This window comes from Macadamia integrifolia, unplaced genomic scaffold (genome assembly GCF_013358625.1).
Source record: "Macadamia integrifolia cultivar HAES 741 unplaced genomic scaffold, SCU_Mint_v3 scaffold1863, whole genome shotgun sequence".
NCBI classification, from domain to species: domain Eukaryota; kingdom Viridiplantae; phylum Streptophyta; class Magnoliopsida; order Proteales; family Proteaceae; genus Macadamia; species Macadamia integrifolia.
In genome coordinates, this window is record NW_024868392.1 from 105,095 (window position 1) to 115,654 (window position 10,560).

Genomic DNA, 10,560 nt, shown 5'->3' on the forward strand with positions numbered 1-10,560 from the left:
TATGAGAAGGAAGGAGAGAGACTAAAGAAGGTTTTGGAATGAAAGATAGGAGCTTGTTACTTTTCCTCTACAACCCAAATCAACCCTAACCTGCAAAACTTTAGAGCTAAATATGCTATAGTTTCTAATATGGTAGTGAAGGAATTAAGATGGAAGATGGGTGATATGGGAATCCCTTTACCTGCTACTTTAATTGATTTGGGTTTTTTAAGGTTAATACACATAAGGGTAAGTTGGTCATTTTAACTTCCCTAGTTTTAGTTTAATAACTCATAAGTGTAAAATGATATGTTCATTCAACCATCACTAACAGACTAACTTCGTCAGGTTTCATGGGGCTTCAAGTAATATTTTCAAAGTTTTGGTGTCTCAAACAATCTGGTCATATATAGTATAAGGGGTGTCCAAGTAATATTCCCTACAATTTATAATCGGACAAGTTGAAAAGATCCAAACTTTGTGGACCAGTTGATCCCAAGTTCTTGCTCACATTGTGAACTCCAACCTAATCAGAATTGACCAAATTACAAATAACGATTAACATAGCCTTTCTCTTGATAGGATTGGGTTTTAGCCATTGCCTTTGCCAGTCCAATTTATAACAACACTGCCCCAAAGTCCCAACAACATGTAAAAATAAACAAATAAGATCACAATATTTGAAATATTGTGAATGATTGAAAATTCATGATTACTCAGAAGAAGGCTAGGATTTAAAAAACCTTCTCACAGGGTGGCGTGCCTCCATCTGAGACTCTCCCCTGCCCTAGGGATGGATAGTGCATCTTCAATTCATCTCTCAGGTTGTTCTCTCTTCCCGCTTTGCTACTGAGTTCCTCCGTCTCTGGCCATCTACATGGATGTTTCTAGCATCAAATTTCCAACTCTTATATTATAGACGCATTGCAAAACCCCTTCTCTCCGTGGGTTTCTGGTGTTTTGAGTGCAAATCGAAACAGATTGTTGCCCCTACTCTGCTTAAATGATTATGGTTGTTTATTTAGCATCATCATTTGCTAATGTCATTTGTTAGGATTAAAATTAATGATCTCCCCCATACGATTTTGCAGCAATGGTTCTTCTTTAAGCCGTTCCTCTCATCCATTTCTTGGAAGATCTCTCTTTGCTTTAAAGAAAATGTAACCCAGTAACAAGTACGTAAGCAAAGAAAGGGGCCTCTCTTAGAATTTCAAATTATTGGATGGGCATCCCTACTTACATATCTAATGACATTATACGGGAATGTCAAGACCTATCTCATTATTGTTTTTGACTGTTAAAATGGTTATTCCCATCTTTTGTTTGACTTTGTCTTGAGGATTCTGCTGATGGCCATGTTTCAAAGGTGAACCCTCAAATAAAGTGTTGAGTCTTTTGCTTTGTTGTGGCTATGCCATAGCTAAAGTTTTAAGACTCTCTTTTTGGTATTCTTTGTATTTGTCAGGGTATACCTGGAGATTAATCATATATATATATATATATATACTACCCTGTTCATGATCTTTTTATATATCCTTAGCTAAAATAATGATTTGTGACTCAATATATATATTCATAGCTCTGCAAATAGATTAGTTCTTGACAAATCAGACTAACAATAAATAAATAAGGAATCAGAACTGAATGGATCAACAGTAATAAGATCTCAGTTCTAGTAGTACAACTGATCCAAAAAATAGAGTTAGATTAAACCTAGCTACACTGTTAACAATGGTGGAGACATTCAGAGAAAAAACAGCTCATCTCCCTCTGAATTTCTCCATTGAATGTGATGCCTGCATTTTCACTCCTCAATGGATTTCCAAGGAAGCTATGTGATTCTGTAATTTCATACAAACCTATGCTAATGAATTGATTCTGAACACCATATCCCAGTTTACAACTACACCAATAACCTCAGGATGTATTCAACAAGAGCTACGGCATTTGGGGTCATCACTGTAGGAGAGAACATGACAATTAAAAAATTCAACCGATCCAATTGCATCTTAGCTTCAGCCATGTTCTTGTATGCCTTCTTCCTCCAAACATGACAATCCCAACTCAAAACCAATGTGAAAACCATCCATAATGTGATCTTAAAGCCCAAAGCAATATGTATAAGCAGAAACTGAGGAAGAAATAAAACCTCAAGCATGAACATTCCTGGCACTGTGTCCACAGGATCCCCAAAAGCATCTCCAACTCCCGCACTGTCAAATTACCTCCCATGAAGTGTTTCAAACAAAAAACATTTTGTGAGTTTTCCGGGTGCTTGAATAGGTAGTAACAAATGAAGAAAAAATGGTATGTACCATCAGTAACAGAATTGCAATAGAGTTCTGCTTTCCTTCCCTTGCAGCAGAATGAGCAAACACCTTGGTCTGCATCATTGGTTCTGGAGAGAAAAAATGTTGAACCAGTATTTGAGAGAAAGAGGGGGAGGGGGGCTTGGAGAGAAGCGTTTAACCCCTTCCATGCATTGATAGAACAGAAACCACTATGTTTTTGATCACTCAACAACAATCAAAGACATTCAAAATCAGCATTCAAAAAAGAGAAAACTGGAGAATCACTATGTTCTGCTCTGTGGGTTTGCAACTCCAAAAATAAGCAGTAGGTACAGAAACAGTGTCAAAAGTTTTATTGCAAATTTTCTTTTCAATGTAATAATTGGAATATTGTAATCCTCCAACCTCTTGTATGCCTGCAATTCATCAACCAAAAAATTTAACTTGTAAACTAGCAAGAAGTCACAAACCACTTCTAAAACAACATGAACAAGATGTAAATTACCTTTTTCCTCTTTTACAGCTTTAGACCTAAGGAAAATGATTCCCAACATCCGGAGCTGTGGTGGCATCTCCCTAATTCATTGCAATAAACACCAAGATATCAAATCAAATAAAGTTACTGCCAAAAAAAAAAAATTAATGGAGGGGAAGGAAAAGGAATTTGCCAACAAAAACCATCAAATACAAGTGGAAAAACAGAGCTAGATTACTGAGTTTCTCGTCATACCAATTAAAAAAAAAAAAAAATCAAAAGTGAAACCCATAAAAACATTATGCCTCATAAGGCCACAACAGTAATCCATTTCCTAGAGTCTAGTAATTCCACATAGTGCCTTTTGGGGGATTCAAACAACAAAACTAAGTGAAAAAAAAAACATGAAAAAGATGTTGTAGTGTCTTCTCCGATGACCATAGAGGTAGTTAATTTGAGTTCCTGGTAGCTGGCAGCAAAAGAATCATCATCCACATTTTTGTTGGCTGGTGCTGGCTTCTCCTGGATCTAAACCAAATCAGACAGAACTTCAATAATTTCAGTGAACTCTGGACGATTGTCAGGTTCGGTTGCCCAGCATCTCTCCAAGAGAGGAATGACTTGAACTGGAATGCATTCTAGACTAGGCCTTCCTTCCTGGACAACCCAAAATTCAAACTCATGTTAATTGATCAGGATTTAGGAAAGCATATATGAAAGAAGAAGATAGTTAAATAAGATTTACCTCATTCAAAACATAATTTTTCACCCATGATATATCCTCATCATCATATACCCTTTTGGTTGTCAGTAACTCCCAGAAAATGATCGAGAAACTATAGATGTCATACTTGTTACTACAGTATTTCTTCCCCTCGCGATTAAAGAGCTGATCAAAATTCCGAGAAACAAATCTTGAATTTCAATGAAAAAATATGTTCAAATAGGTTGGATGGAGTAGATGGTTACCTCAGGAGCCATATATTTGTATGTGCCCTTCCCAGCAGTTATTTCATTCACTTTAGAAGAGTCTTGCGCTAGCCCAAAATCTGCCAACTTTAATGTTGTTTTATCATCCGAGAGAAGAAGATTCTCTAGAAAAAAAAAAAAAAAAAAGAGCATTAGTTTGACATCCATGGAAGAAATGTCATTGCAAGATGAACAAACAAGTTAAAGAACCAAACGGCTTAATTCTTCCACCTCAACAAATGATAGGAGAAAATAAGAGAGCTTATTACCGGACTTTAAGTCCAAGTGGATGATACCCCCTTTATGTAAATATTCCATGGTTGTACTAACATCCAAAGCAAACTTTATACTTTTTGTTAGATGTAGATGCTCATCAATTTCGTTTAAATGATCAAAATAATCGGTTAGTGATCCATTTTTCAAAAGCTCCATCACTATAGTGATAGCTCCTGGACGCACAGAGGCACCAATCAACTGTTCCAATAAAACAGGTCAATCTTAAGAACTTAATCGTCAACCATGAGAGAATAAAAAAAATAAATTCTTATATGAGAAGCTAGAACAACCAAATGAAAAGCATATATTTTTGTCTGACAATAACACAAGAGAATACTCAAAATCTAAATAGAAAATAAAATCATACCTCGGTTACATTTTTATGTTTCATTCGATACATAATATTGATCTCATTTGTTATATTGTTTTCCAGATTCTCCTTTTCTTCATTGTTTCTGCTATAATTCTGTATGAACTTTATAGCCACTTCATCATCATCATACCTAGAAAATGACATTTGATTAAAATAAAAGAAAATATGGAAAAAATACTTACTTAGAAAACAAAATGAACTATCTATAGTGTTAGAAATAAAAGAATCAAAATCAATAATATCCAAAGCGTATTAGATGTCATCAAATTGTAGTAAAAACTGAAAAGAAACAAAGAAACAAAGAAATGCTAAGAGAGAAAAACAAATAACAAAAGACAGACCATCCCTGGTAGACGGTGGATGCTCCACCACTACCAATCTCATCACTGATAAAGAGATTATCAGTATTGATCAGTAATTCATCATCCAATTCAACATCAAATGGGACAATAAAATGTTGATAAGCGGTATTTTCGTAAAACGAACTGAAGGAGTTCCTTGACATTGTTGGACTAAAATAATGAAGCTAGGGAGAGTGAGTAACTGGAAGAATGTTGCAGCAGCTTAAACGGGTCTCAGAGTAAGGGAGAAGAGCAAGTGAAAGTGAGAAAAAGAAATGAAAAACAGATGTTTAAATAAGAGAGGCAAGTGTTTCTAAGGTTCAAAGCGTTGGCTAGCAAGAGAGAGCAATGTTTGTGTGACCGACAGGTCTACTGTTAGCAGGTAAAGAAAATGACAAGAAAAAGAAAGCAAGGGCTGCGTGAGTGACCGGACTACCAGGGTAGGGCTGGATCAGAGAAGAAAAGATATCCGCTGCAAGGAGCCTTGAATGGAGCCCTCTTCCTCCCCATTTTGCTTGAATTTCAGATCTCTTACATCCGATCTCCATCCACCAATCCCACCATGCCACCCTCTCACTGCTCTCCCTCCTCATGCCATCCGAGGGGGTTTCCTTGACCGGAACTGTACTGCAAGTCGAAAGGGCCTCGTGTTCTACGGACTGAGCTAGACGGTTCCTGACAAAAAGGGTTGAAGATTAGAATTTTAAATTCTTAGTTTACTGTTCCATTGATCTATTTGATTAAGTGGGCTCGCATTTGCAATAGGTTTTCTAAGGACAAATCATCAAATTACACAAAAAGGGTTTCAATTTATCAAATTACCCACTTTTTTTTTTTTTTTGCAAAACCACTTCAAAGGGAAAATATTGACTTTTTTTTTTTTTTTGTAGAAAAATATTTGACTCTTACTAAACTGTGCCTAAACATGCTTCATTATTGTCAAGGCCCAAAGAAAAAAAAATTTAATAATAATAATTAGAATTTAAAAAAAATATTTTATGGCAAAACATATGGAAACCTAATTGATAGAAATAGAACTTTGAAAATCTGCGTACTGCGAGAACGCACATGAACATACACGGATAACTAAAAGATGCATGAAAATATATAAGAAGGTATTAATTGAATTTGACTTAAAAATTTATACATAACTATTCATAAGGTGTTCAATTTATCCAACAAGTTAATAGCCAAAATCACATGCTCAAGTGGATTCAAATAGTGGACTCCTCTAAAGCTAATTAGAACAAAGTTGTAAAAATCATCTGGAAATTTATTTTTTCAAATAAAAATAACTTTCAAAAAAGTTTGAGTTGCGAATAATGAAGTGACAAGCACAAGTAGCCAAAAATCTATAATCTAATTCATGTTTGTATCCATTTAGGAGAGAATCCATATTCAAAAAATTATTATTTGAAAATTATTTAAATATGTTTGAAAGCATGGACTGATTTAAAATCTGAATCTGATGAATTTTGTGATTTCAAGGATGTCTTATTCCATGGGAACAAGCTTTATGCTATACAATCAGATCTAAAGGTTATATCTTCCACATTGGCTTCGACTTGCAAATTGATTCTTCTTCTTGCTCCATTCTCCAACCACATCCTGAATTCGAAGATGAATACCTCGAGTCTTATTACAAGTACAAATATTCCATAGTGCCATATTTGGTGGAGTCATCATCCAACGATGTGTTGATGGTTATTCGGGTAATAGAACGTATGCCTTATTACTATATGACAGAATTTAAAAGAAAAACAATTCGGTTCATGGTTTTCAAGTGGGAAAAAAAAAAAGATGGATGCATGTAAAGAGCTTAGGTGAAGATATTTTGTTTGTGGGACTGTCTTCCTCTTTGTCCATTTCTTCTCGTGATTTTCCTGATGATTGTAGAGAAAATTGCATCTATTTAATCGATGTCTATTGGAAGCCAATCAATATCCAATCCCAAACGGGGTCGAATTATGATAAAGGCATATTCAGTTTAAAAGATGATGATTGCATTGAAGAGTCGTCATTGTTGTTGGAGGATGAAGATTCTTGGATAATAGGATTTCGTAATCTACCTGTTTGGCTTATATACATCCAGCCCGAAGCTCTGAACAAGGAAGGATCCCAGATGTAGTGCCTAGTGAATCACTAATCAATTCAAAAGCAGATTTTGAAGAAAAGTGCAGTGACAAAGTGCAATATTCTGGTTTAATAACTTCTCATTTCATTTCATAGGTTCTTTGTGCTTTGGAGCTTTTCTTCTTGGTTTCTTGGGCTGATTTGAATATTTTTTTTCTTTTTTCCTTTCTACATTCAGCTGGTTAGTTTTATAGATTTGATTTATGAACAAAAAAAAAAAAAAAAAATCTCTTTGAATACAGATGGTCCTCATGCTCGTTCTTGCTTGGAATCTCCATGTAGTCAACACCATTAAGTTGGGATAAAGTTTTGGATGGTGTATTGAATCTGAATACACCATTAATTCTAAGTTTGATGTTCTCCCATGAGGCATGTCGAGTCTCAAGACTTCCCTATCAGATTGAATGGGTTGATATTTTCAGTGTTCCAGGATTTCTAATTCTATTATAGATTTATATAACTAAGATTATTTGAACATGATAGTTTATTGAAAAGAATAAAAAATAACAAAAACAGAGAAAAACAATTTTAATCAAAATGTATTATTGAGGCTACTAATAGTTACATGGTTTTCTTCTATTGTTACAAATTACCTATTTCATATACAATTCAAGGACCATAAATGATGATTATACTAGGATTGTGTCCAATCCTTGACAAAAAAAAAATATATATATATATATATATATATATATAATCTAAAATCTGATCAGCCAATTGGCCAAAAGCCGAGAAGGGGACTGTTTAAAGGTGGTGAGTCTAACCCCTTCATCACGGAAAGCCAACAAGGAACTGCCCGTCAACCAATGCCTTCTCTGCTCTCAATGGATATTTGGATTTGGTACCTTCATTTTGGTGCAGCTTACTACAAAGATACATTGGAGAGTGGGTGGAAATGTTCAAGAGGCTAAAGAAAAATGGCAGAGGGATTTTCACTGTTAAATTCGAAATTGCTGATTAGCAAATGGGTTGGAACATGGACCTTATATACAATGTTATGCAGGTTTGGGCATGGGAGTTTATTGAGAAGTTGGATCCACCTAACTTGGGAACTTGGGGTACAGAGATACGTGTTCAGAAATGGCTATGGTTACAGGGATACAGCAACAAGATGGTATTAAGGTGTCATTAACTCCCTCACAGCTGTGTCTGAGGATCATACTGCTAACTGCATGTCAAACAAATATCCACCCATATACATGTCACGTGGTGTAAATATGGGTTCTCCAGGTTACTTGAAATGTATGAGTAAGAGAAGAAGACCTCGAAAGGGTGGGGTATTTTGCTTGGGTGGTGACCCTATATTGATGTTCCTACTCTGTATCACTTTCAGGGAAGAGCTTTGGGACTGGCAATAAGTGTTACTTTATGGTAGGAGAAGATTGGTGGAACACCACCTTTTCTTACCATTTAGATGGCCAGGACTATACCTTATGTCTATTTTGGGCAGATTGGTGACTGAGATTGTTGCTTACTTGTGGTTTGTAAACTGGTGTGCTGTTTGATTTAAGTGTAGTGGGGCTGTGTTTTATAAAGAACTCCTCATGGTTCTTTGTGGAGTTTTGAGGGAGCAGAAGAATATTATTTGAAGGAAACACAAGAGGCTTGACTAGATTATGTTCACACATGAGCTTGTTTCTCATCAACTGTGTAGGCTTCAGGCATATTTCTGGGGATAACTGAAATATTATCGTTTGGGGATGCAAACCTTATTGATATAATTTTTCTGTAAGCATGTAAATAGACTGGAAGACAAGAATGTAATACACCTTTGTGCTGATCACGTACAAGAAAATTACCCTGGAAATTCACCCTCCCTGGTCCTTGGAAAAACCATTTGCTCTTGTTTTTGACATTGTACTACACACTCGACCAAAAGTGGTTCTTCACAATGGTTATCTCATAAATCTGTAATTATCTAGACATCCACATACCATTCCTTTTCTGTAATATCTAATATGATGCATTATTTATTGGTTAATTTTAAAAATGTATTGAAGGTGATTTCTCTATTCTTTCACTATTTTTACAGGATTATTTTTCCACCTAGGTATATAAATCTCTTAGGTATGGGGAATACAGAATCAGCGGACTATTCATATGATGATGAAATTCGGCAGCGACCTCCTCCTTATGCAGGGAGTTCTGAATATGATCAAACTTGGCAGCAACCTCCTTACACAGGGAGTTCTGAGGTTCACAACTATCAGAACATGTGGCGGCAATCCACTTACATACCAGATAATTTCAGCTCTCTGGATGAGGTGTTTGTCGTAATTTTTGTGGATGTCATCTTTTAACACCATTTAACAGAAGATTTTGAAATTTTCAGTCGCTTTATTTTGTTAATTCAGTGTCTGACAAGTTATCATCTTTTTCCCCATTGGCAGCACAATCTTAGTTAGAAAGCATCTTAGGGTGCCATTACCTAATTAGAATGAAAACTGGGAGTAGTAAAGACCATAAATGTTATGATTTCCCCTTTTGTAGATGAGACTTAGACTTAGTCATATATGTTCTGCACCTGCAAGTCAAGCTCTAGGTTTTTAATCAACCTAGGATCCTACAATCCACCTAGATTTAGGATCAAACTGAAGCTGACTATAATAAGGAAGCCCTAATATGTGCTTTCCATCTATTCTTTGATGAGAGATTTGAGTTCTTCTGTTTAGTGAGGTCTTTCTATTGTTTTGTGGTGGATTGTCATAAGTTCAACATATTGTTTTGTTTTCACCATTTTTTCAGTCATGTGAATTTAGTATACAAGCTGCATGTGTTAATTAATTTCAGATAAGAAAAAGAGATATGGTACTCATATTTTCAGGTTATTTCTGCACTAAGAGATGCTGGTCTTCAGTCATCAAATTTAATCCTTGGTATTGACTTTACAAAGAGCAATGAGTGGACAGGTGATCAGATCAGTTTTCAATGGATCTACAATTATTTTTATTCAAAATTGTTCCTTTACTGGAAAATAAACACTACCATGTACTGATTGTAGGTAAGTATTCATTCAATAGGAGAAGCCTCCATACAATTGGAAGCATTCCTAACCCATATGAGCAAGCTATTTCTGTAATTGGCCGCACATTGTCCCCTTTTGATGAGGATAATTTGATACCTTGTTTTGGATTTGGTGATGATTAGTATTCTTTCACAGTTATACCTAGAACAAATCATTTAATTAGTTATCTGACTATGTTTTTGGGGGGTTCCTTTTCCCTTGTAGCATCAACACATGATAAATATGTGTTCAGCTTCTTTACTGATCACCGACCTTGTCATGGTTTCGAGGAGGCCCTTGCAAGATACAGAGAAATTGTTCCTTCTTTAAAATTGTCAGGTTTGTAACATATTTCTTTCCATATTTCTAGTTCAGTTTCGACTCCATGCACAGTCAATGAAAAGGAGTTACTCCTATGATTGAAATGACTGAACTTCAACATATGATCAATACAGAAAGAGAGTCCTTTATCTTTCCGGACGTTGATCAAAGTTTTGAAACAGACCAGACTGGCCAGGTGAACCACATTTAGCCAGAACTGGTCACCTATCCAGTTTGATTACCAGTTTCAATGAAAATCAAGTGGTTACCAACCACCACCTCTACTCTCCCCAACAAGTTGAATGAAAGACACTGAACCCTTTCTAAATGTCAATGCCGGATTTTAAGACTATGATCTAAATTTTCTAGATTTTGTCTGCATATCACTCAAATCAAGC

The 10,560-nt window shown here is 35.6% G+C and overlaps 2 protein-coding genes across 5 annotated transcripts; one reads left to right on the plus strand and one right to left on the minus strand.

Annotated features, from left to right (window-relative positions):
* Positions 1-1,605: 1,605 nt before the first annotated feature.
* LOC122065040 (serine/threonine-protein kinase STY8-like) lies at positions 1,606-5,429 on the minus strand. Of its 4 annotated transcripts, none has more exons than XR_006135892.1 (7): positions 4,705-5,134; positions 4,358-4,493; positions 3,984-4,188; positions 3,715-3,839; positions 3,491-3,634; positions 2,776-3,402; positions 1,606-2,686 (listed from the first exon to the last, which is right to left on the minus strand). XR_006135892.1 is itself a non-coding variant. In XM_042628830.1 (6 exons), exons 1-6 carry the CDS (start codon positions 5,212-5,214, stop codon positions 3,274-3,276), a joined length of 813 nt encoding a protein of 270 aa, XP_042484764.1. In that variant the 5' UTR covers positions 5,215-5,429; the 3' UTR covers positions 1,606-3,273. The 4 variants fall into 4 exon arrangements, 2 of the variants coding, with proteins under 2 accessions (XP_042484764.1, XP_042484763.1); XR_006135891.1 differs by having other exon boundaries at positions 1,606-2,192; positions 2,295-3,402; XM_042628830.1 differs by lacking the exon at positions 4,705-5,134 and adding an exon at positions 5,141-5,429 and having other exon boundaries at positions 1,606-3,402.
* Positions 5,430-7,801: 2,372 nt separating this feature from the next.
* LOC122065042 (E3 ubiquitin-protein ligase RGLG2-like) lies at positions 7,802-10,304 on the plus strand. The gene is made up of 6 exons (XM_042628831.1): positions 7,802-7,951; positions 8,492-8,565; positions 8,870-9,101; positions 9,662-9,746; positions 9,839-9,978; positions 10,066-10,304. Exons 1-6 carry the CDS (start codon positions 7,802-7,804, stop codon positions 10,186-10,188), a joined length of 804 nt encoding a protein of 267 aa, XP_042484765.1. The 3' UTR covers positions 10,189-10,304.
* Positions 10,305-10,560: the final 256 nt, after the last annotated feature.

Coding starts and splice junctions, on each gene's coding strand:
- LOC122065040 (XM_042628829.1), bottom strand. CDS start 4,868: ATGTCAAGGAACTCCTTCAGTTCGTTTTACGAAAATACCGCTTATCAA. Junction 4,494..4,704: donor TCCACCGTCTACCAGGGATG/GTCTGTCTTTTG, acceptor GTCATTTTCTAG/GTATGATGATGATGAAGTGG. Junction 4,189..4,357: donor AACATAAAAATGTAACCGAG/GTATGATTTTAT, acceptor TTATTGGAACAG/TTGATTGGTGCCTCTGTGCG.
- LOC122065042 (XM_042628831.1), top strand. CDS start 7,802: ATGGGTTGGAACATGGACCTTATATACAATGTTATGCAGGTTTGGGCA. Junction 9,102..9,661: donor ATTTCAGCTCTCTGGATGAG/GTGTTTGTCGTA, acceptor TCATATTTTCAG/GTTATTTCTGCACTAAGAGA. Junction 9,747..9,838: donor AAAGAGCAATGAGTGGACAG/GTGATCAGATCA, acceptor TACTGATTGTAG/GTAAGTATTCATTCAATAGG.